General features: G+C 39.0%; 1 protein-coding gene across 5 annotated transcripts in view; it reads right to left on the bottom strand.

The window, feature by feature from the left end:
* Stxbp4 (syntaxin binding protein 4) overlaps nt 1-26,410 on the bottom strand; it is a 159,132-nt gene that overhangs the window by 97,012 nt on the left and 35,710 nt on the right. For all 5 annotated transcript variants that reach the window (XM_021177757.3, XM_029483796.2, XM_085829670.1 and 2 more), the window contains 5 exons: nt 26,326-26,404; nt 20,568-20,662; nt 15,183-15,279; nt 12,726-12,817; nt 1,477-1,566 (listed from right to left, as the gene is read on the bottom strand). In XM_021177757.3, coding sequence (XP_021033416.1) covers nt 1,477-1,566; nt 12,726-12,817; nt 15,183-15,279; nt 20,568-20,662; nt 26,326-26,404 — 453 coding nt within the window. The remainder of the gene's footprint in view (nt 1-1,476; nt 1,567-12,725; nt 12,818-15,182; nt 15,280-20,567; nt 20,663-26,325; nt 26,405-26,410) is intronic.

The following is a 26,410-nucleotide window of genomic DNA, read 5'->3' as shown; positions in this document are numbered from 1 at the left end:
CATTAGCATACTTTAATACTGCAATTCCATTTTCACAGATTTAGTGTGAACTTCCACAACCGCCTATCCACACTCCTACCAAGTTACTAAGATTTATTTTTATTTTCATTTTGTGTGTGTATCTACTATGTATATGCCATGCATGTGCGGTGTCCTTGGAGGCCAGAAGGTAGTGTTGAATGCCCAAGAGTTGGAGCAAAGGAAGGTACAGGCCACGTGATGTGGATGCTGAGACCTAACTCAGGTTCTCTGGACTAGGAGCAAGGGCTTCTAACCGCTGAGCCATCTCTGTAATCCCTGGAGTTATTGCTGATCATTGAAAACTGAAGCTAACCTAAATATCCATTACCAGAGAACTGATTTAAGACCCTGGAAGCTGGTGTAGGGGGGGGGGTCTCTACCATGGAAGATGTGCAAGAGCTGTAGTAGGACCTCCCATGATTCAGTCTGAGCCACGGAGAAACAAAAGCCCAGCTGTACTAAAATGGGCCCGTAAGAACTAAGTTATGCATGAGTTAATACAATAGGCTTCTTTTTAGCTACTTAAGACTTCACTTTTAAGAGTCGTTTTAGGCTTATTATTAAATGCAGAGGAAGGTAAGTAGTACCTATGTGTTTCTGACACCTACATTCATACATTTATATTTTTAAAATGTGATCTGTTTGGGCTGTCTTCAGAAACTCTCAGAGGATATGCCAAACATTTTTAATATTGGTCTCGTCTAAAGACTGGCATTATAAAAACAAAAACAAAACAAAACAAAAACAGTAGAAAGAAAAATGTGTTTCTTTTTTGAATAAAGAATTTATACCAATAAAACTAAATCAAATAACTAGACAGCTTCACCTAACAAAATAATTTAAAAATGTGTAATTTTTACAGCAAAGTGATCATAAAGTTCTTATGTTGCTTTCCTTGGAACATATCACAGCTCCCTGTAAAAGTCAGGATTTAACTTAAACTTAATAGTCCATTTAGAACAGAATGACACTATAGAGAAAGAAGCAAAATGTTACTGTGCATTTAGAGCAAATGTGATTTGTTCTCTCCTGAAAGCACAATGCCTTCATTTTTCAAATTACATTAGCAATACACTAAGTCCCTCAGACATGACCCTGCACCTGGAAGAGAAAGTCTTCCATGAACATCAGAGGATTTCAAATTTGTCACAGCTTGCTCAGTTGGCTCCTCCGCTACACCTGCTCTTGCCATCAACATTGAGAGACCAGGAGTCAGAGGAGCCAGATCGGACAGGAGAGGAACACGCACTCACCGCACACACTGCGCATGTCACGGAGTGAAACTAAGGGAGTGGTGACCTTGAGGATGACTCTGAAGACAACTGCACAGATGACTCGATCCGATTGGATACTAATATGCTTCCATTAAAAACAAAAGGAGCTCACTCCTTCAGAGTCCAATCTGGGAACATGTCTTTCTAATGGCAAGCACAAGGGCGCCGAGGAGAGGCTTACCTTAAGCACATCCCGTTCCTCTAGAGCAGCGTTTCTTTCTTGTCTAAGTTTTCCCACTTCATCTGCTTCTAGAGAATCACAGGGGAGAAGCTGTCAACATCAAAATACAGAAGTTATGCATCAGATGCTAACTTTGTGAACAGAAAGCCATTTTCACCACCCCCAAACGTCGCTCCACGTCAAAATTGAGGTTTTACTTTGGAGTTGTTTGACTGGGTAAGAGGAAACTTGTATGGGGCCATTTCCCTCATCAGGCTGACCTTATACTGCTGTTACTCAGAATCTATATTATTAAAAGATATACATTTAACTTTTTTATTTTATACATGCCTATTTTAATTTTATATGTACACGTGTGTGCCTGTTTGTATGCAGTGCCTATGGAGGCCAGAAGAGGGCAGTGGGTCCTCTGGAGCTGGAGGTATAGGCGTCCATGTTGGTGCTGAGACCTGAGCCCAGGTCCTCTGCGAGAACAGTCAGAGCTCTCAAGGACTGTAGTCTCCAGCCCCAAGCTGGCTTGGAACGTTCGCTCCTGTCGAGATCAGCCATCCATGATACTTGATTAGACTGATACAGAGTCATACTCTGATGGATAGCCGTCTGCTGCCAAGGCAGGAGCTCTCCTGGGGGTGGGGGTGGGTGTGAGCCTTGCCTTTTCTGTGTATGACCTCATGGGCTTTCTGGAACTTTATATTATGTCCAGTGGCCTTTTCTTCCTACATGTTAACTAGAAGAGGAATGGGATCAGTCTCAAAGTTTGTATGTAACTATCTTATTTTGAAGACTGCCTTCCACTTACAACCACTTTATATCTTTTTTTTTTTTTTTTTTTTTCTGTTTCAGTCTAATACTTTTACTGGTGATAATGGAGGGTGAGAAGGAGTTTCACTGTGTACCCCAGGTTTGTCATGAACTTGCTTCAACATCTTAAGTTCTAAGAGTACAGGCACACACCATTATACCCAACTTCATTCTACACTCCCTGGTCACTTTTGTTCTAACAATGAATTCAAATGCTAACTTTGTTATACATCTCTACTGAATGTTACTTTCCTTGATCAAATAGCGTTATGTTACTATTCCGGCCTTGCTATATAATAGCGTTATGTTACTATTCCGGCCTTGCTATATAATGCAGCTTTAAAGTTGTAGTTGTTTGTGTATGTGGCTCTCTAGTAAACCAACTATACAAGGCAAATCTATCTTTATAGCATGTGCCATCACACCTAACCCAATGTCATCAACACTGTCATCATCCATGTGTATCTGATATCTTACAGATGGGTATTTAGAAGTTATAAAAAGTTGAAACACAGCGGGGATTACATCTTGACCCAGTATAAGCAAAACATTACAGTCTCATCACTTATGAGTCAGTTTGAGATTTTCCTTCAGCTTTACCCCATTTGTTAAAACAGTGGCCTCAATGCACCAAACTGACAAGAGCCTGAATTGTGAAAATTTTACTTTAGGGGACTGACAGCATGTTCAATGTTCAGCCTGCTGTTTGAAGATAATCCATTCCTGATACTTGATTAGACTGCTAGGGCACCGTAGCTTAACGGATGGCCGTCTGCTGTTGTGCCAGGGCTGTGCTGGGTGTAGATGGAGGTGCCAACCTTGCCTCTCTGTGTATGACCTTGTGCTGGCAGCAGGTGTAGCACTACACTGTGTGAAGCTTTTAATATAGAAATGATGATTAGAATCACAGCCAGACACTTACATTCTGGGTTATAAATGCCACCTTCTCCTCAATCAAAAAGTTCATTGTCAAATAAACAAAAGGAGGATTGACATATACTGACTCAGCAATTCCCCTACCTCCTTAAAAAGGTGACAGCCCAGACGTCTGAGTCAGAGACAACTGGAAGAGCTAGTCACAGTGCACACACTCCAGTTATGAACCTAGTAACTAAAAGCAAGAATGATGGGCTAATGGACTCCACCTTTATTATGTCAAAACAGCATCTCTTGTCCAGGTGGAAATGGGAGCCTCCTGCAAACCCATGTGAGAGGCTTCTGAAGAGTGGCTTCACCTGAGATACATGGCAGATATCCAGCAAGCTATAGACTTATCATTGCTGTATCTTGTCATATATGTCATATATATATATGATATATATATACACACATATGTATATATGTGTGTGTATATACACATCACACACACATATATACACACAAACACACACACATTTATATATACACACACATATACACACACATGTGTGTGTATGTATGTGTGATACACACATTTTTTTTCACTAAAGATATTAAAATATGAGGCTGGATGTGGTAGAGCGTGCCTATATCTCAGCACTTGGCAGTAGACCAGTAGGAACAGGAACTCAAGGCTAGCTTAGGCCACTTACTAAATTTGAGGCCAGCGAGGGCTATATGAGCACTTCTCAAAGATTCTCAAAATAAAATAAAACTAAGAAAAATAAAGCCAATGAACCATGAAATGAGAAACTAGGGCAGAGTTGGCAGCAGGTCCTTACTGCAACTTTTTCTGCTCTTGTCCCCCCACTTCCCAGACAGCATCCTAAATCCTAGTCCTTCTTGCCCTAGCCCTATCAACAGTCACTCTCAAGGACTCATTCCAACCCATCAACCACAGACTCCACTCAGAGCTTCTCTGCTTTTTTGACCTCTACCTCAGAACACATTAACTTTGTCATCCTCTTACCCGCTTCCTTCCCGCGGCTGCCAAAACCTCCAGCTGGCCTGATCTGTTGCATTTTCTCTCAACTCCAACAGAACTACCCTTAAGCTGGCTTCTGAAGCCATCTTTAAATGCTTTTATTTATAACATAGATACTGCACAAGGGATCGCGTTTCCTACTGCTATGAATGCTTGGTGGTCCAAATGAGAAGAATTGAAGGAGACTGTCTCCTTCAATTGAAGGAGAACAAACTTCAGACAGATAAATCAATTTGTGGATCCACAATCCAACATTTCTGCTCTTGCAGTTAATTTATCTGATAGTATTCGTGTTTGCTAATGCCTCCACCAGAATCCCCAAACCCAACTTTTGGGTGATGATGCATCAGTGAATCTGGTCAGTGCTGGATGAATGAAATAAGCCAGGCAGGACCTTTGAATAGAAAATGCAATGCCTTTTACTCCTTTGCTCCTGTGGCCCCACTCTTCTCTCAAGGAGCAGGAAGTATTTAAAGTCCTATTTAGCAGGAGATGAAGAACTGAACACCCTCCCTTTCCCTTCTATGATTATGAAGGTCCTCATTCCTAAGGAGGGACGGTAGAGGATGGCAGGTAGGGAGAAAAGGATGGAAAAGGGCCATTTTCAAGCACTATTTGCAACATGTACATATCTCTGCCAGCTCCCTGGTAAAATGGTATGATCTGTGGGTAGTAACATCTTCCCTGATATAGACAGCAAGTATACTCCATTTTGGATATCCCCTTTGAAACACACCAATACCAGCATAGTAACAAATTTCTGATGCAAATGACATCGTTATGGTCAGTAACCCTCTTTACAAATAGTTCGGTTAGTGGGTGATAATATACACATTCATGTGGACAGCAAAAGCTCTTGCCCAGCCAAGGCCAGTAGACCTACTGTGATGTAGGGGTAAAAAAACCAAACAACTTGTCTTAAAACTCAAAAAGGGTACTCTGATGGCAGAAATATAAAGTCAGAGGCAGACAGAAATGGGAGGAATAGCGTTCTCTTAATGAGATGTGGGCTCACATACCCCTAAGCTCCTCTGAACCAGCGGCCTGCAGAGCCTCACTGCTAAGCTTGCTCACCTTCCGAGTTCTCATGCAGAAAGGGTAACTTTTCCTTTTTCCATCTTCCTACCCTAGACACGGGCTAGACTCCTAAGCCAGCTTGTTCTAATACTCAGGCCCTTTTCACTCTGTCTTAAGGCTCCTCCACACATCAATCTACTGACCTCTGACTCCTTTAGGAGGTAAAGCCTGAAGCAGGCCATTACTTGTTGGGCGGGCCTTACTTTCTATTATGCCTCAGGGCGGCTGGGATTTCCAAAATACCTGCCCTGTTGTTTCCCCCTCAAATGCCAGAGCGACTGACCTTGATCTTAGGTCCTGATTCTATTTTGAAATTCTTTTATCTATGAGACTAAGACCCTGAGAGGTGGACTTTATATCCCCTCATAATATTCTCACTTTTCGGCTTCGACAAGTGGCTCTTTTATTCTTTATCCTATTACACCTCACGTTCACTTTGGCTCAGATTCCTTTGACTTTGCCTACCTAAACCACATTACTTCCCTTCAGGGCTGAATGTATACCCAAGTCACTGTCCTTAACCTCTCCTTATAAAATGTCTTACAGTCCAGGGATGAGACTTGACACAAGTGACTAAATGTACTCCCTAGCACCAACAACCCTACAGAGCAGACCACTTACAATGAACACAACTATCTATAATATAGAGCCAGTTCTCTGGAGCAGATCATCTCATGGCAGCCAGGCTCCGGTGTCCATGGCTTCCAAGGGCCACTTGTAGCGGTGGAGCTCGGGCACCAATGGGTGGGTGACCAGGACTACTTACTTATTTATACTTCCTCTCCATGACCCCATTGTTACTCTATGTAAACCAGAGAACATTCTAACACCCTGCATATGGACAGAGGGTCGCTGGATCCCTTTATATGTGCTTACTAATGTGCTACAGTTGACTAGAACATGTCTGTCCCCTTGCTTTTCACACAAAAAGGGAAGAAGGCATCAATTGTCTTTATCAACCATGAAAGGAGAACATATGAGTAAGAACACAGGCATCCCATGTAAAATAATTATAAACTTGACCCTATTATTGTGAAACTAAGGCTGCTGAGGGCAGCCATAGTGGAATTTCCCCACCTCCTCGGACTGTCTCAGAGTAGGCACTCCAGTGCTTTGCACATAAACACGATGGGGACTTACACAATGAAACAGTAATGTGCTCTTTATTTGTTTGTGGTGAGCTAGTTAACAAACTGTGTCTTATATAATGCTTTTAAAATAGGGGTACTTTTTCACTTATGAATTGCAAGATGGATTTTTAATGAAATGGAATTCAATGATATTAAGTGAGAATTCAATGTGTGCTTTGAGAGACTTCTTTCACTGTACATGTGCCTGTGATGGATACATTCATTCTTATGGATCCCATTGGAGAAGAAAAGGACCGCTCACACTTGACAATAATATCTTCTGTGTGATGATAAGCAGAAGGCAACAAGCAGAATTTCATAAAGTAATAATGACTATTGCACAACCTTTTGATCTACGGCCTCAAGAAGAAATCATTGGCACGCAGAGCATCTTGCACAACGGCCACCAGTCTGGTGCTTTTGCTTTCAAACTATTGCAGACTGACAACAGTCTTTCTTATCTGCCCTAAATCCTGTCGGTAAGAAGGAAATAGATTACTCATTCAGAGCATGTTCTTTGCTTTGCAGCTGCTCAAAAAGCGCTACAGGCTCACACAAGTCCCTACTTTACCGCCACACTGAAAACTAGCACTGCCTTGGCTTGATTGATGGGCACAGCAACCTTGAGAAGTGCTTGGCAGCACGAGACAGGTCTGCCTGGAACGTCATGAAGTTAAGCACATAAGATTCACATCAGCATAGGTGAAGGGAGCTCGACAGCTCAGGTTTTGCTAAATTCCACAGGGTTCCTAATAACTCTCTGCCTTCATGCTGAGAAAGCCAGGTATGTCCTGAGAGCAACCGAGCAGCTAGGATTTGGGGTAACTTCAGTGAGTAAAATGACCAGTATTTACATACATATGTATTTTTTAAAAAGTGGTTTGAAACGGTAAAAAGAATGGCGTGAGTAATCTTTAAATGAGAGGATCTGATTATTATTTTCTTTTTTTTAATTTATTTTTTTATTAATAAATTAATCAATCACCCAGCCTCTGCATTGCTTGAAACGTAACTGATACCAATCGAAGCCTCCCATGGGAAAGGCTGTATTTTCAAAGCAATCGGGCTGTGGTTTGGATGAGCTCTCAGGTTTTGGAGACGTGGTCTTCAGTGTGCGGTGATGGGTGGAGGGTCTTCAGGAGGTGAAGCCTACTGAAGGTCATTGCTTTTGGGCTTTTCAAAATGTGCTTATTCTCACTAGGGCTTCTTCTCTGGGATGCTGTCTGTCTGCCTACAGGCCCTCCTCAGAGGTACATTAGTGAACCTCTCCAATTCTGGTCTTTGACCTGCGACTGGAAAACTGGCAGTTAGGTTGTTCATAAGAATTCTTAATATAAAGTTATACCAGGATATCATTATAGGTTTACAGAAAATGGAAGAACTAACAAATAAAGTGAAGAAGTTCTGAGTATAAAGTGTTGACTATAAGTTTAAAATAATAATTTAGGCACTAAAAACTATTTTGTTTGGATTCTATTAGATCTGCTGTAAAGTGTTACATATAATAATTGGACCCCCAAAATATTATGGTAATAAACCATTGAGTTAAGTGGGGAAACACAAGAAAGTAATCTAGAAAGGCAGACATTCAGTATTTATATAGTTACATATACTTAGATATATTCTCATAACATAAAATTAAAACCAGTGACAAGAAATAAAAATTCTTTTTAATAACATAACTAAGTATAACATATTTGGTAATTAAACTGATAGAAAATTTATGATGCAAATGCAATTTATGTACTTTTCTTAAAATAAGAACCATGATAAGGGAAAGTAGTCATATTTAGTTCATAACCAACCATTCTATAAATTTAATACAATTCCAATAGAGTAAGTACCACAATAGTTAATACCATGACAAAAATCACTTAAAATGTCATTTTTCAGATCAATAGTAAGAAGCTAATAATACTCTTAGCTTATTAGTAACAATGAACACAGTATTAAGTAGCTAAAAAAATAAGGGACCAAACAGAGAGAAACAGATGAACGGAAGAGAGACTGGGACAAAGAACACATCTACATACTTAGTGACAATCCCCTACTCAGAAAGTCAGGGCAACCAAATGTGGGCTTTGCCAGCTTTAGTCTTAGTAAAATGTTGGGATTGGTTTTAATATTATTTATATCCATACAAAATTAATTACATGGGAACCAGCATGTCTGCCTGTAAGATGCTGATGTCTCCAGTCAGCTTTGATTGGGGGAAATAAAGAGTGATTAGCAGCCAGTGGCTGGGCAGGGGGACAGAAGTGGGACTTTTAGATTTCCTGGGCAAGGGACAAGGAGAGGAGGAAGGGCAGAATCACCATGATGGGAAAACAGGGAGATCAGACTTAAGAGTTGCAGGAGAGAAAACATCTAGCCATATGACAACCAGATAAATACAGATGAATAAAATTTGATTTAATTGTTTTTAAGGATAGAAAGGAGTATAATGGTAATTGTTTAAGAGTTTTAAAGAAATTTAGGCCTTTGATCTCAAATTCAGAAAACAAATATACAGAGATAAAACTAGATTAAATGAAAAAAAAATTAAAAGGTCTATGCCAGGGCAAATACTCAGATTCTTTGAATGTAGTCTACAAGGGAGTTCTGGGATTGTTTAGCCTGGTATGACAAACTAGAAGCCTAAAAATAGGAATAGAAGGGAATTTAATTGAAGTTAAATATATAGATGAACAAATAGAGGCTTTTGATCAAATTGTAGGTCACAAGCAGGGGATAAGAGGAAGGACCTAATCTCAGACAGATAATAAAAACTTATGTTAATTCAAGTTACATAAAGAGAAAGGGGACATATATACCCACAGAGGTATTAATCTCCTAGAAGAGAGAATTTAAGTATATATAGATGAGCAAATAACTTAGGCTCTGATCTCATGTATGTAATGAGGAGGGATGAGAAGACCTTATCTCAGGTGGATAATAATATTTGTTTAGATTGCTTTAATTGCTCTGAATTGTTTTAATTATCAAAATGCATGTAGCTACGAGCTTAGTGGTTATAATATTAAAGATCCTCTGGGAGAGAGGTCAAGCTACTAAATCAAATCAAACTATACCTTTAATGGGTTACTGGACCAAGGGCATACTATTTTGGGAGAGAGGCTCTGTATTTACATTAACAGGAAAGGAAAGGCTTTAGACCTTTTTCAGAGTGATATGGATGAGAAATGACAGGGGAAGACCCCCTGAAGATATTGGCTACAGAAAAGAAAGATTTGAGAAAATCAAACAGGACAGGGAACTGGTGATTCCTCAACATGGGAACAGACCTATAACTGGCTTAGACATGAAAATATCTCTAGCCAGAACATTAGCTAAAATTAGATCTTGTTGGTTGTGGAATCTTTAAGATTCATCGTGCCATCCTTCACATGGCATGAATGAAGATTTATTATGATCAGTTACTGATGAAATTAATTCATAAAAAGATAGTTGTCTTTTACCTGCTCAAATAAGGAACAAAATTCATCCTTAACTGATCTGAACAACCTGCACAATCTGTATGAATATCTTAACAGTACTGATGTTTTGGCTGTAAAATTCATATATTGAAGAATTTGTAGCTCTGGCAAAATTCATCCGCCAAGATGTTGAATGACCTTCTGTTCCAGCCCCCTGCTTCCTGCCGCTGTCCAGAGACTTGCCTCCAGAACAGCTTCAGGACTTGCTGCTGACTCCTAATGGACTTGGATCATCCAGACTTCCCTACCCACCTCTACCCCTTTAAGGAATTTTCATTGCTCCTATTCAGCAGGAAGAAGTTGTGGAGAGTTGTCATCCTTAGGTTTGGGTGTCTGGTTATGGTTATTTTATAAATAATAAATAGGTTGTCATTTTAAGAGATAATTTGGAAATGGTCATAATTTTGAACAGGGAGAAAATAGATGGGATGAATTACTAAATTTATTACTAATCAAAACATTGTGCAGCCATAATCTTACATTGACAGAAATCTTTATAATTGATACAAAATTGATGTTATAATTTCTTACATTGGTATAGAATTTATATATTGATATAGATTTAAGGTTCTCATTGGTATAAATGTTTATACATTGATACAAAATTTGAAAATATTGTTACTCTTAGATAGGCATTGTGCCAATATGACTCATTTAAGAATACAAGGCCTTGACCTAGTCCTTCTATAGCTGCTATTCCAAACAGTTTAGGATGATTAACACAAATTAAAGGTCAGATAGTAAACTCATGGTTATATTAGATTCTGATTTAATTATAATAAAGTATTTTCAATACTATTCAAATAGAAATAGCTAAGAGTAGCCAAGGTTTAACAGTTCAGATACACTTTATATAGTCTTCAAAAAAATCAGAAATCCACAGAATATGACATTTAATATTAATTCATTATTAAAGACCATTTGACTAGAGACATGTCTGCTTCTGACAGTACCCCCTTCATGGTTCAAAGAAGATAATGAACATCGTAACCTCCATATGGACTTGCTCCAATTATGGCAAGGTAACCACTGGACCAATATTGCCCTAATTAATCTACAGACAACAAATATGGTCCAAGAAAAGACATATGTTGTGAGACAGTTGACAGCTTAGTTCTGCCAAGACACAGTGAGCTAGTCCTTCATAGATCCTGCTTTATTTAAGGTCTGTCAGATGATCCTAGGCCAGAAGGCTGAAGACAGATGCTCCAATGTTTTGAAGAATAGGGGACTGTCTAGGTAGTCAGCTGTCTCTATAATTCGTTTAAGTCTTGGAAGCTATGTTTTTGTGTTTCCTACATATCCAGGTAATATTTAATTCATTCTTGGATTTCTAATGGGGTATAAGACTAGTTATAGTCTCATAATCAAACTTAAGTAGTTTAACATTGAGGAAGATGATACAGATTTGAAAGGCTGGTTTTCAGATGGTAATGAAGTTAAAATCGGAACATAATTCAGATTTAGAATTGTAAGTCAGGATAGATGGTAGAGTACTTTATCTAAATTGACAAATATGCTGCTGTATTTCATACTTTATATATTTACATAGTTGTATGATTGTGCTAAATTTATGTCCGAGAGAAAAGGGACTTTTTTATTAACAAAAGGGTGGGATGTTGGGGATTGGTTCTGATGTTATTTGTATTAATTTAAATTAATTACACTGGAACTGGCATGTCTGCTTGTAAGATGCTGAAGGCCCCTGCCCCCAGTTGGCTTTGCTTGGTGAAATAGCTGCCAGCAGCCAATGACCGGGCAGAGGGACAGAGACAGGACTTTTAGATTTCTCAGGCAAGGGATGAAGGGAGGAGGAAGGGCCGAATATGAGGAAACAGAGAGATAAGACTTAAGAGCTGCAGGAGAGAAAACATCTAGCCATGTAAGAGTCTGTTATGCAGCCCCAGGGGCCACATCCCAGATTAGGTCTGGGGTAGCAGAGATGAAATATAGATTTAACAAGAATTAACTCAGGAATATTGGGGGGAATGTGTTAGCCATGTGGAGGTTCAGGAGTAGCCGAGTCATTGAGCTAGTGAAGGCATATAAAAATATAAAGGTTGCATGTGCATGTATGTAGACATGTGTGCACCCGCTGGGAACACAGAATGGCTTAAAGTCCCACTGCTTTAGTAAGATAGAATTATGAAGCTTATTTGAGATCAGCTCTCTCACTGAATTCATCAAGGCAGCTCAACTGGCCATTAAGGTACTAGAGATCCTGTTTGCCCACTGAGGGATATGATTGGGAGTGTTCAAGTTCTACTTCTTATGTGAGTACTAGACACCAAAGCTCAGGTCTCAATGCTTGTGTAGCATGTTATTTGCCTATTAAGTTATATCCCCAGCCATTATTTGTATACTATGCTAAAAAAAAAATCCCACTGCAGGGGGTGGTGGGTAGTGGTTAAGTGTGTAAACTACTTGATGCATAAGCCTAAGGATTGGAGTTCAATCCCTAGAACCCAGGTAAACTATCAGTCAAGATGGTGTCACTGGGCAGGGAGGGACAGGTAAATCTTTGGGGCTAGATGGCCAGCTAGCCTAGCCTACTGGAGCTCAAGCCCAATGAGAGAAACTGTCTGAACAAACCAGTGGTTAGCTTCTGAGGAATGACAACCTAGGTTGACCTCTGTCCTCCACACATACATACATACATACCTATATATGTACATGCATACCTGAACTCATGCATGCATCTACACTTACAAGCACACACATCCACATAAGTAATAACTAAATAATTTAGAATAAATTAATAAAAGCCAGTGGGAACTGGAGAAAGGGCATCATATAAGACCCATTACACTTAAGACTTGTGCCCTACAATCAATCAAAACAGCTGTCGAGCGCACACACTACCTGTGAGTGTAAGATGCTGGGGATCTCATGGACACCGACATTTACTTCATCCAACTGCAAGCAAAACAAATTCCTGGCAACCTGGACGAAATCTAAAAGTAACACATTTCGGTAAGAACATGGCATTGAATTTCAGTTCAGCAGCTAGTACTTCCTTCTCTGAGAAGTTGAAATTATGAGCTTCAGCTTACCTCACACACATTATCCCAAAACAGTATTGACCAGAGTGTGATGTAAATGTGATATAAGTAATACAGAAACCATTTAATCTCACTTCAGTTAGCTCCGGCACACAATTCAGTTAAGATATAAAAAAGTAACACATATCTCAAACATCTAAGTCTTTAATTCTCACATTATGCATACAATGTTTCTGGGAAAATGAACAATATTATGACCTGGCTTTACAGGCTGAAGGGATCTAAGGGTTGATAACAACAGCAGCAGTCAATGTTCATGTAACAGCTGTATGTACTTCGTGGTCACCCTCACACCATCCTCAACATCCTCTGAGGCAGGTCTTTCTGTTCTACAGATGAGCACATCGGACCCGAGACAGGCTTTCGTAAACTTACCAGGCCACTTAGCCCGTTACGTATCAGAACAGTCTGTAACTTGCGGACAGTAATGGTCTATTCATCTGTGTAGCCTCAGTAAGTTGTAATTGCAGCTATTACACTGTGATCTCAAAGGATCCGTACAAATGTTCTCTGTTTTGACTTTACAATTCCTGCTCTTATTTCATGGGCACATTATCCTTTCTTGTCTTTCTAAGAACATTAAATAGTTTATCTAAAGTTATCTCCGCTCTCATCATTACTTTTTCTTCTCTTTATCTGTTTGTCAGATGCTCTGCAGCTCCATGTTTTCTGTGATCTTATCAAATCTCCAGAAGCCCTTGATTTTGAGTTTATACTTCACAATTTATAAGGCACTAAAAAGTTGGTTGGAAATTTTATATGCATAACTTGCTTTTGTCAACTGGCAGGAATATTTTACTGTAGAAAAACAATCTGGTGGCCTGCTGACATTTTTTTGTTTAGATTCTCCAGACACACACCTTAAATCTCCTGCTATAATTCTCAACATGGATGCAAATGTCACTGAGCATCTGGGTTCATGTTTTGAGCAATGACTCACCACAGAATTCCCCAAGTCCCCTTGCTTCTAGTTAGTACAGTTCCACAATATCTCTGGCTTAATTTCTCAATGTAATATACTACTTTGCCCCCGGAAGTTTAAGTTCCCCCCTGGAAGATTAGACGCTATACTGAGAAAGGGAGAAAATAGTATGGATAAATAGCCATATCACACATTTCTAAGAATTCTGATTTCAGTGTGTAGCCTAAAGCAGCCTATAGTCACACCTGGTACTTCACACCAGCTTGTCTTCCCTGTGAACCACAGCCCCCCGCCCCATCTCCAGATGCTGGGCTTTACCTGCCTCTGCACACTGGTGTATTTATTGCTCTTTCTGGGCGCATCTTCTGTCCTTATAAATTCTGTGTGTGTGTGGGGGGGGGGGGAGGTGGTGTGTGTGTGGGGGGTGGGGGGGAGGTGTGATGGTGATGATGGTGGTGGTGGTGGTGAGTATATCTGTTTCCTGTTACTATTATTTAGGGGTGGGGGTGATTTTCAAGAGGCCATGGGATCTCAAATATCTGTTTTTCCTCATTTCAAAAATATAAGGTTGATTTCTTTACTTCAATAGAGATGTTTAAAAATGATACAATGTAGCATTTATTATGTGTACTGTAGAACAAATGCTATCAGGTCTAAAGTGTTACCATTATATCCAAACATTTCTGTGTAGTAGAAGAGACAGACATGAGACGGTTTTGGAGAAAATAACTTAGTGACAAACATGGAAGTTCCAAACCGTGTGTGTCGGGGGTGGGGTGGGATTTATCCTATTAAAAGACAAGAAATTGCTACATTTCAAAGTATAAATGCACACTTATAAAAGCTGTAATAAATATAGATTTGTAATAACAGCTACTGAGAAACCATTAATACGCCAAGAGTAGAAACCCTGGTGTATTATGCTGTCTCTAAGAATAAATAATTATGCAGTATGACAAAAACTTCCTGTTTCACTAGCTAAAAAAAAAAGTAGATGTAATCTCCGTTGTAGTGAATTAAAATTTCTACATTTCGTACTATCTTTTGTAATTATTAAAGCAATGTTTATATAATAAAAAAATAAAACATGCAAAGAGATGCAAAAAGAGTGGGGTCGACTAAGGATATTTGGAGCTGATGGGTTCTGATACAGGTCTCCCTTCTGCTGACCCAGCCAGGGTAGTGACAATGGCCATTTTTAAAGTACCAGTTAAGGACTATGGTATAAGAGTCCTTCATTTCCCTCTTACAGAACAATTTTCTCAATAAAAATAGGTCACAACAGCATCCACCAACTGTCTGTGGCAATACAACATGATGCACTTCAGACATTACCTCCAAAAGACACAGTCCCCTTCGAGTCGGCCTGGACTTGCTCTCTCAGGGCTTCACGTTGTTCCTTTGTTGGCTGTATACCAAGGTAATTGAGAGCCTGGGAGGAAATGGACTTATGTGAGGCAGCTTTGACACCTCCGGGGTAAAACTTTTCACTACAACTATGTTTTACAGTGCAGTAGAAAACAAAATCACAACATGGGGAACAGTGACCAGAATTAGAATCCGTGCAAAGTCTCTTGACTATTTGTAGATTAACTACCTATAAAAGATTACCTTCTTGAGTCTTCTACTTGCCCGCAACCCTCACCCCTACCATGGCAAACACCTTAGCTAATGCCAGATTTACAAACATGGCTGTAGAACCAGGTATAAAATTATTTCTAGCCTATGTAATTTTGCAAAAGAAAAATAACAGAAAAAAAATTTACTGAATTCAAATTTATAGATAACATGAGGGAAAAAAAAGAAACATGAAAAATACTTGGTTGCTATCTTGAGAATATAAATGAAGTTGATAGAATTAGGTTAAATGGAAAATATTCTTAATTTTGGCTGGTTTAGGGCTACACTTACACTACTGGAAAATAAAGAAAAGTTTTCCCTAATACTCATTTCTGTCAGGCTCTTTTCTTTGGATGAAGTCACTTCTGCCTTTCAAACAGAGATGGAGACACTCCCACTTGTACTCCACTGTCCTTCCCATGTTCTACAGCCTTAGACAGAACACTCGTAATTTTCAGCCAAAAGGCATTTGAAGTCCACTTTGCCCCTGATGAAGTCCTGGGGCTATGTGCTTGCCAGTGCAGAAGTGCTGGAGAAGATTCAGGAAGTCTCCTATCAGAAGAACACGCACTTTTCCTCCTTGTCTTAATAAAAGGGGAGAAAGGAAAGAGAAGACAGAATCAGCCACCTTGACTCACAGGACCCTCAACAATGTTGGTGGAAGAGTGTACAAGGAACCTCAATAATGATGGTGGAAGCCGGGCGTGGTGGTGTACACCTTTAATCCCAGTACTTGGGAGGCAGAGGCAGGTGGATTTCTGAGTTCGAGGCCAGCCTGGTCTACCAGGACAACCAGGGCTATAGAGAAACCCTGTCTCGAAAAACCAAAAAAAAAAGAAAAAAAAAAAGAAAAAAAAATAACGATGGTGGAATACAGTCCACAAGGACTTAATGACTGTGGAATAGGCAGTCTATGAAAGGCTGGAATGTGCTTCTCCTGGATATTTCCTTTGGGGCTTCCTAATGGTAAGAATATTAAGTTTCCAATGGAAAACACAGCTGTTTGGGAGTCTCTAGTTTTATAGCCCCAAAAGTAATTTTAATGCACAAAAACTGTCTGAGAGGCCTACTAGTGGATTCCACCAAGATAGCGCAGTGTCAGTCATATTAAAGTTAAAATAAACAAAATTTATTAAAGGTATTCTTGACAAATACCTTCTCCATTTGGAACATGTTCAAATAGCACTTCTTAAACCAAACATGTATTTCATGCTTACTATTTGTCAAACACATAACTCTGTGCAATATCAACAAACATATAGCCCCTAGCCTCACAACGCATATGGTGAGAATAATGGGTAAATAATTATAATAAGAACAATATTTTATTTAATGCAAGGGTAGAGAGGACACAGTATTACCAAAAGCACTTATTATATGGGCACACGACTGGCTGGGCACAGTGGAAGGAAACAGGAAGAAGGCAGAGTATCAGGGAGGAGTTTTCAGTGTGTTTAAAGCTGGTCTAACACCATCCTGTTACCCTGTCAAAGCCCTAACTATTCTATACATAACATTCAAGAAAGATTTGTAGCTTTTGTGTATGTACATTCATCTCGAAAAAGTTACAAATAGTTTTTAAAAAAGAATACAAGGAATACCTATGTGCTTGGCTATCTTAAAACATTCGAATATATTTGTTTAAAATCTATCCATATTTTTAAAAAAATGAGACTACAGATCAAGTTGAAAGCTTCTTCTATTCTTCACAGTAAATTCCACCCTAAGGTCATTACATTCTTACTGTCTATTTTTAAATGTTACTTAGTATCTAAGTACATGTCCCCTAAATAATGTACACTTTTATCTGTGCATTTAAAATTTTATACAAATAGTGTAATCTAAAGGTATAACTACAAATTGATTTTATTTTATGTTACTTAGTAAATTCACAGTTGTTCAGTATTGCCTACATACATAGTTCACTTACTTTGTGGCATTTCATTGAACAGATATATAATTTGTCATGCATTCTCTGATTGATAGACACTTATAACTGCCTCACCATTTTTTGCTATAAAGCACTACGCATATCTTCTTTAATAAATGCATGTAGGTCCTTCTACTGAGCATGCTCAGGAATGGAGGAACTGAGCCACAGGGTATAGTATCAACTTTACTACTGCTGAATTGTTCTTCAACTATGTGTACTCAGGTACACGTGGCACAACACAGAACCCATCCTAGCTTCCTACATTCTTAACAGAATTTGTTGTTTTCACATCTTCATTTTGTTACAGTATCAGAAATGAAATACTGTTAATTTGAATTCCTCTGGTTACAAGGAAAATGAGACATATTTTGTATGTCTGCTAGCAAAAATTGGCTCGTAAGTTGTTAGATACGTATTAGGACAGAGAGTTGTAGGATCTAAGTTTTAGTCCTGGGTGGGGAATCTGGCTATGGTCTTCACTACTGACAACCAGCATGGTAGCTATTGCCAAATATCTTCAGTGGAGGAAACCATACTACTGTCCTTGAGAACCACTGCTCTCTGGATAGTCACTATTACAACCAATTCTGGTTTCCCAGAAACTTTTTCTCTGAATATGGTGCCTATGTATAAACTTATACTCATTACATACTTTTGTGCAAATTAAGGTTCACTTTATTTAGTACTGTGTTTCAAAGTTATCTGTATATACAAGTCATCACAGCTTACCGTATTGTCTCTTTTCCATTTCTTTTTAAAAATTGGATATTTTATTTATTTACATTTCTAACGTTATTCCCTTTCCCAATTTCCCCCCTAGAAACTCCCTATCCCATCCCCCCTCCTCCTGCTTCTATGAGAGTGTCCCTCACCCACCCACCCACTCATGCCTCCCCACCCTTGCATTCCTTTACACTGGGGCATTGAACCTTCTCAGGACCAAGGGCCTCTTCTCCCATTGATGCCCAACAAGAGCATCCTCTGAAACATATATAGCTGGAGCCATGGGTCCCTCCATGTGTACTCCTTGGTTGGTGGTTTAAACCCTGGGAGCTCTGGTTGGTTGATATTGCTGTTCTTCCTATGGGGTTGCAAACCCCTTTAACTCCTTCAGTCCTTTCTCTAACTCCTCCATTAGGGACCCCCAGGATCAGTTCAACAGTTGGCTGGGAACTGTTTTCCATTTCTTGTATGCTTTTTATGGTTGTTCTAACAGTTCACTGTTAACTTAGCCAGCCTTCTGAAGTCCCCCTTCTATTACTATTAGAGCACATCATATCCCCATTGCCTAGTCCTTGTACGACACTGGCCACTCCCTGTTCTAAAATGTATCCTATGTGTACACAGTTTTCCTTTCTGAAGGGTTCTCTGAGAAGGAAAACTCAAGCTGTCTTTTGTTATGGGTGCTTCTTCCTTAAAACTAGTGACAGATGAGAAAGATGTATATCCTCTTCTATACGGCAAAAAATCGGGGGCTAAGCAGGTAGGTACTATGGGTGAAGAAATAGTCAATCTCATCAATAAAACAGGACACAGAAAAAGATTACAAGGCAGTACAACATGATGGGGAGTGTTGCAAATATGGAAAATATGGCAATATTTGCCCAAACTAGCTTAGCCAGGAAATTCTGGGAAAAGAGGTAGACTGGCTCATCACTGAGACACTAGTAAGGTCTAAATTGGTGCTGAGACAGGCAGTACTTGGGAGTAAGGAAAGATAGGAATAATTACGATGTTTATACTAATTCTAACGTGTTTACTCTAGCGATGCGGTTTCATATTCTTTTATAAACATGAAAGTCCGTGTCTATAACTCTCATGGAGGCAGAGGGGTGAGTTCTGGCCCTGTATCTAGATGTCATACAGTCTCCTCAGCCCCTTGGTAACTTTATCAAATTTAAAGCACTTTTCACCTTTATTTAGTTTTTGTGTTTTACTCATCTTCTGTTTCTGGACATGATGCTCTTAGCATTTCTCTCCTCCTAGGATTATCTGTTAGTACCTTAGTGTACTGCTATAATCTCTTTAAATTTCATGTGGACCTGATTACTTTGTTCTTTATAATTTAGTAATCCTTTATTTTTTAAAACTAATGAACAATACTACATTACATCATTGCACTTACTGCTACAGCACATGTCATAATTTTGATGATAGTTTTTAAGCTATCATATACTTCTGTGTGTGTATGTGTGTGTGCTGGGGCACACATATATAGATACACATCTCTGGCTGGAGACCAGAAGACAATATCAACTGTTATTCCTCAGCACCCTTACCTCCCATCCTGTTTTTTGAGACAGGGTATCTCATTAGCTTACAGCTTCCCCAAATAGGCTAAGTTGGTGTCTTAGTTACAGGTTTGGTTTTTTTTTCTACTATAAATACCATGACCAAAAGCAACTCAAGAAGAAAGACTATTCCACATACAACCCTCTGGTCGCACTCTATCATGGAAGGAAGGAAGGGCAGGAATTCCAGACAGAAAGCTGAAAGCAGGAGGTGGAACAGAGGCCATGAAGGGTGCTGCTTACTGGCTTGCTGCCCAGGGCTTGCTCAGCCTGCTTTTTCACACAACCCAGGACCAATTACCTAGGGTTGGCACTACCCACTGTAGGCTGGGCCCTCCCATATCAAGCCTTAATCAAGAAAATGCCTAACAAACTTGCCTACAAGCCAACCTGAAGAAGGCATTATCTTTTTCTTTTCCAGTTGACTCCTTCTTCCCAGAAAGCAGCAGTCTGTGTGAAGTCACCATAAAAGCCCACCAGTACAAACCAGTCAGTGAGAACCAGGGTGCCGCCTATCTGTGCTTCCACACATGCCTGTCTTTTTAAAATGTGAGTCCTGTAGGACTGTGGGTTCCGAAGTAAGCTTCTTATGTTTCCATGGCTAGCACGTTTACCCACTGAGCTATCACTCTAGCCAAAGGGAAAGAAACTCATTTCCATATTAGCTTAGGAGCCAAAGACTTTGTTTGTTTTATACTAGTGAAGTACTATGAACTTCTAAATCTAAATGTTATTAAATAATTGAAACCCAAACTGTCACTCACTTAATTAAATAAGCTACTTCAAGAAACCAATGACTCTCCAATGTCCTCCTCTCCAAGAACAAGGCAGTTCTTCCCTGCTGTCTTGTGAAGAAAATGATTTTAAGGGATTTACCATTTCCAGTTTCTCTGCCTTAAGGCGAACAGAAGGATTTAGGGAAATCTTTCCTTGTGGTCCAGAATCATCATCAGTCCAGGCTGGAGCAATGTCTAGGAAACGACAGGGTGCACATTAACTGGAGATCTAATTGGAACAGAACTTTTCATTTGACAAGATGTGTTCTGGGCTCCTGCTGTTCAAAAATAAGTCTGGTTAAACAGTTGGCAGGTCTTACTTTTGTTTTTATGAATTTTTCCCCCGTAAAGCAGCTTTTCTTGAGCTTTGAAACATATAATATGCAGCATAGTCAATTTTGCATTATGAAGTCTCATGGAAACATTAACCTAAAGATGGATACCCGCCATTATGAGCCTCATCGCAATGCCCTAGTAACTGGAAGATAAAAACCTCTCTGTTCAAGCAAGTAAAATCATATTGGACAGTCAAAGACCATGGTATTTCGTTGACTGGAAAAGACAGTGCTGTTATAAGAACTGTGGAAGTGTTCTAGAAAAACTCTAAGTGCAACTTCTAACGCTTATGTACAAAAGGACAATGTGGCAGTGTAACTCTCTGAGCTAAAAATCCTGTTCCATTTTACAGAAGGACTGAACTTATAGCAGTAAAAATGGACTTTTAAGAGTTAAAGGAAATCCATCCTGCACTCGTGTCTCTGTATGTTTTCAATGTGCTTAATTGTGTGGGGGCTATGCTTTTTTTTTTTTTTTTCTGTTTGCAGGAATGTGAAATCAGGTGCCACCAGAGGCTAGCCCTTGAGAAACGATTTAATATGCCATAGTTTTAAAGACAAATTTCTACAATTTATGTCAATCCTTCCTATCTAAATTGTCACTATTCTAAATACACTCTTAAATGGTATTTTACCAGTTCTACATAGAAACAAGAGGAAGAGAAAAAACTTTTTGAAATGTCACATCTTTATGCAGTGTTTTAATTTTTTTTTTAATTTCTCAGAGCATCTGTCTCTAAGTACAAAATGATTTGCATTCTCTTTCTTAAGAACATAAGAAGCACATATGAAAATAAAGAGTCTTCCTCTAAACCTTTAACACATCCTCAACATTCTATGCAAAACCTTTAATATAGCTTATAGGTGTTAAGAGAGTATATATATATATATATATATATAATTGCCACTGACTTTAAGCTCCAAATGGAATTAAGCCTCAAGAAGGGCTGATCTTAGTGTGACAAAGTTTTTACAATTCTGGTAATAGCAAGAAAGACTCTTGTTATCATGACCTCTAATTGTTGTCCATGAGGTTAAAAAATATTAAACCTCTACTTTTATGTATTATGAGAAAATTTATAGCAAACTTACAGTGTAGTAGAAAAGATCACCATGGGATGAAATGGAATGGGAGAACAAAGACAGGTAGGAACACTTTATTTTTCAACCTCAAGGTTTCATCTTGAGACGTATTTTCAAGTTGGTGGCTGACCTACAATTAAGGAGAACACAAGCTACCCTTTCTGTGGTTTCAGCCCAACACTAACTGGGCCTGAATGACTGAATTCAAATTGAAGTTTGGAGATGAAAGCGATGAGCAGAAGAGAGAGAAGCAGACACACATGATAACCACACACACCAAGGCACACATTTTTACTGTTTTCCTACTGCTAAGCATAAAAATTTGGTACAGTCAAAAGCAGAAATAACAAGTTAGCTCTATTTTACCTGTACGAAGATAGTGAAATAATTAGACTTGATTTCACTAATCTTCATGATAACAAAAATGACATTGGTGTTATTATTTTTGTGCCTCGAACCAGGGCCTGACAAAGTAAAGAAACTGCCCCAGGTGGCACAGCCAGGCAATGACAACGTTATGGATCTAGTCTCTGGTGACTCCAGAAACTAGTGTTGCTCTGAATCCCTTTTTTTAATCACTAAATTCTCATCACAGTAGAAAGATTCAAACTGACATTTGACAGAGAATGTAATGGTAAAAATCAGTAAAGTCATGGAAAACAATGACAAAAACTAAAAAGGAGACACAGTGACAAGGGACAAGGAACAAGGAAGTGACGTAAAACTATCTCAACCGTCAGCTTAACAGCAGGCACCGGGCCTTGACAACGCTTGTTTTCTTCAGTTTACCTTTCTCTACATGCTGGCGTTCAGGTTAACTCTCTAAGAGTGAGTGTACACACCACCAGCTCATGCTGATAGCTCAGAGTAAAAGCCATAAAGACCCTACCTCAATTGCTAGTGCCCCCCTCCCTGCCTCAACCTCCCATTCGGTCATTTTTTTTTTAGGGGAAAAGATGTTATTATTCTTGGATCCTCTATTTCTGTTCTTCTGAGAATGAGAAGAAAGGAAAGACTTTGTAGGAGTATGATCAACACTGTAAAATTAATCCCATGAAGCCCTGGCAGGTACTTTTCTCATCCGCACTGTTTGAGGTTTAAGAGACTAAGTGCAAAGGAATTAAGACTTGTCATACCAGTAACATAAGAAAACCATTTCTTAGTCTCTCAGGAATAGCTTTAATCTAGTTATAGTTCACTCATAAACTCCTATATTATTCACCCTACTGCCTCAGTAAACAATTCTGAGTTCTCAGATTAATTTATATCATGGATAATTTTGAAATATATTCATGTATAGTGCTGATCTTAAAAATTCTAGTGCCGGGCGTAGTGGCTCACGCCTTTAATCCCAGCACGTGGGAGGCAGAGGCAGGCGGATTTCTGAGTTTGAGGTCAGCCTGGTCTACAGAGTGAGTTCTAGGACAGCCAGGGCTATACAGAGAAATACTGTCTCGAAAAACCCAAAAAAAAGAAAAAAAAATTCTAACCAATTTTACATTTGTAAATAACTCAGAAAGAGTAGAGACATCTTATGTTTATTGTAACTGAAGTTAATATTAAAACTTGTTTACATTTTAAAAGTAAACACTGCAATGATTCAATGTGAACTATTCCAACTGGCTCATAACTTAAACAGTAGGTCCACAGCTGCTGGTATTACTGGGGGAGGTTACAGAAGTTACAGATGTGCCCACAACCAAGCCTGTGGACCCAGGAGGGCTCGGTCTTTGATGGTTTACATTCCCTTCTCTTTTCAGTCTAATCTGTAATCTGTAACCTGGTACTGAAACTATGTGGAAAGCTTCGCCACAGGATCCCACAGTCATATAGTTGCTCATCCATGTCTTTCCCAACATAACAGACTCACTGTTCCATCTGAAACTGTGAACCCAAATAATCTCTCCTCCCCTAAACTGCCTTTGCCAGGTGACACTAATGAGTCCGTGCATGTGAGCACGGACTAAAGGAGTCTAGAAGGTGATACTTAATAGGCTAATGTGGGAAAATCATAACACGTGCAAGTTATCTAGAGACAGTTGTGAGGGTTTGCTGCCTCCCTTCCTGTATAATAATCCAACCAGTAATATCTTGCCTACTATATGTATGTAGAAATAAAAAGTGGAGCTGAGTTAATGCTATTTCTATCCTAGAAAAATATTCTGTTAATATTTTAATATTTATAAATGACTTTCAATAGTTACTTTCCTATTCCAAAATCAAGCATATTTGCTTCTAATCATTGGTGCAAGTGTCCCTTTACTTACTACTGCAAGATCTATGCTGGCATCAGACCTGCTGCAGAGGGTCTCTGGCACGCCACTTATCTAAGCTCTGTGCTCTGGTCCATGGCACTTCCTTAAATTAGGATGGTTTTCTGCCTGCCTCCTTTAAGATTTAGAGCATGTCTCTCTCATTTTTGAGAAGCTGATGTTTCTTAACTGCCCTTTGCATACCTCTGAGTCCTTCACTCTACCCTTGTTTTGGAGATTGAAGGAGGACACAAACGACTCCCATGGAAGAAGCACTCACTTCTGCTTTTAGTCAAGGCTCTTGTGCCAGAGTGTTATCAAAAAGACATGCTAGCTTAAATTTCTGTAATATGACTAATAATAAAAATACTGCTGAGCATGTGCCATGTGCCAATCATAATGCCAAGGGCTTGGTACCTGTGACCTTTAGTTGTAACTTCCCCTTGGAGCAACCGTCTCAGGGTTACTGAGCTAAGAAAAGAGGATGAAGGATTAGAAACTCCCAGCCTGCTCTGTGCTCCCCTGCACCACATCCACATCAAAGGCTGTTCCCACGGGATAGATAGAGCTCCTCCTTCCCTCTCCCCTTGGTCCACATTGTACACATTGTACACATCCACATCAAAGGCTGTTCCCACGGAATAGATAGAGCTCCTCCTTCCCTCTCCCCTTGGTCCACATTGTTCATGTCTGGAAACTGTTTGTGCACATTTTAAAATACACGCATGTGTGCTTACATATGAAAAATGTACTCACAAGCTTTCTGATTTGAGTAATGAAGCTGTTACCCGCATGATTTATTTTACTATAATATTAAATCACTCACAGGAAGGTCCTAACTCTCTCTTAACTTCCTGCTGTGCTGTGTTTGCAGCTAACTGGATAACATGTAGCAAATGTACCCTAAATAAGTGGCTAAGGGGAATACTTGTTTGGTTGCTTAAAAAACTGAAACTGTATTAAACACGTTACATAACTAATGTTTTACAACATAATCTAGGAATAAAGACCTCAGCTTTCATCATGGAGCAACTCCAATGCCACATCTTAGACTGGCCACTTGATTCATGTCTTTTTTTTTCTTTCCATATGAGCTCCCAATTTAAAATAAAAGCACTCTATCAAGAGACTGGATGTTAATTATGTGAAAGGAATACTAATTAATAGTATTTCCAAGATTCACTAAATCTTCAGTAATTAAAAGGTATATAATTTTGGCTAAAAAATTACTAACCCATTGGAAACGACTTCCCCTAATCAGATGAAACATATGATGAACACGGCATAAATTGCCGTGAAGTCTGATGCTGGGTTGTTGTTTCTTTGTGCTGGGGACTGAATACAGGGCCTCATGCCTGCATGCCTGGTAAGCATATGCTCGATCAAGGAACTGTGCCACGTGCTCATTTCTAGTGGCTGCTTAAACTAAGCCAGCCCTTTTTATTTTGTAATTCTTAGCAAAATTAATAGTACTAAAAATTAATACATGTGGGTTGTATTTGAATTGTTATTTAAGAATATGTAGTTAGCCTTTTAGTTATATTAAATACAGTTTCTAAATTGTCTTTAACTTTTGGAGACAATTTCAGTGGAAGGATTATCATTCTGAATATTTGAGTCAATAAGAACTTTATGGATTGGTAAAAATCCTACGTGTATCTTAGATCATTTTAATTTGATTTTATTATTTTTAAATCACTAAGTCATTTTAGAGTAACTCAAAAATAATATGAAAGGTAGTATGGATGTCTTTTCTAACTTATACCCATACAATATCTTTCAAAGCAAATGGACAAACATGTTTTTCTTAAGCTCTGTTCCATCTGTACTGTGTTTTCAAAGATGTACTTGTATAGTCCACCAGGGCTTGAGTAAAGACACAGCAAATCATATCTTGACTATTCGTTACTTGATTTCCTTACTTGGTTAAACAGTTTGTTAACTAGTACAGCTTCAGAGACACTTATTATAAAGCACTTTTTAAGATTCCAACTCTATTTTCAAAGAAAGTTCTAGCAAAAGTCAAGATTTAACTGAAAGCACCAAACAATACAACTATTTTGCTTTTCTATTAATTGAAAGAAAAATGGCAAAATGTACTGTCTTTAAGATCTACTGAGTCATATTATTGATTCCTCATTGAAAAAGAGGAGTTGAAAGCCAAACCAGGAATCAAATGTGAATTTACCTGCATTAGATGTATCTGCAGGGCTGTTGTCCAAAGAAGTAATTGGACTATGTTCTGTTTCATTGTGTTCAGGTTTTGTCTGTGG

This window comes from Mus caroli, unplaced genomic scaffold (assembly GCF_978045245.1).
Source record: "Mus caroli unplaced genomic scaffold, Mus_caroli_1 scaffold_13, whole genome shotgun sequence".
NCBI classification, from domain to species: Eukaryota; Metazoa; Chordata; class Mammalia; order Rodentia; family Muridae; genus Mus; species Mus caroli.
Note: the sequence above shows the minus strand (reverse complement) of the source record. Positions and strands in the feature narration are given on the sequence as shown.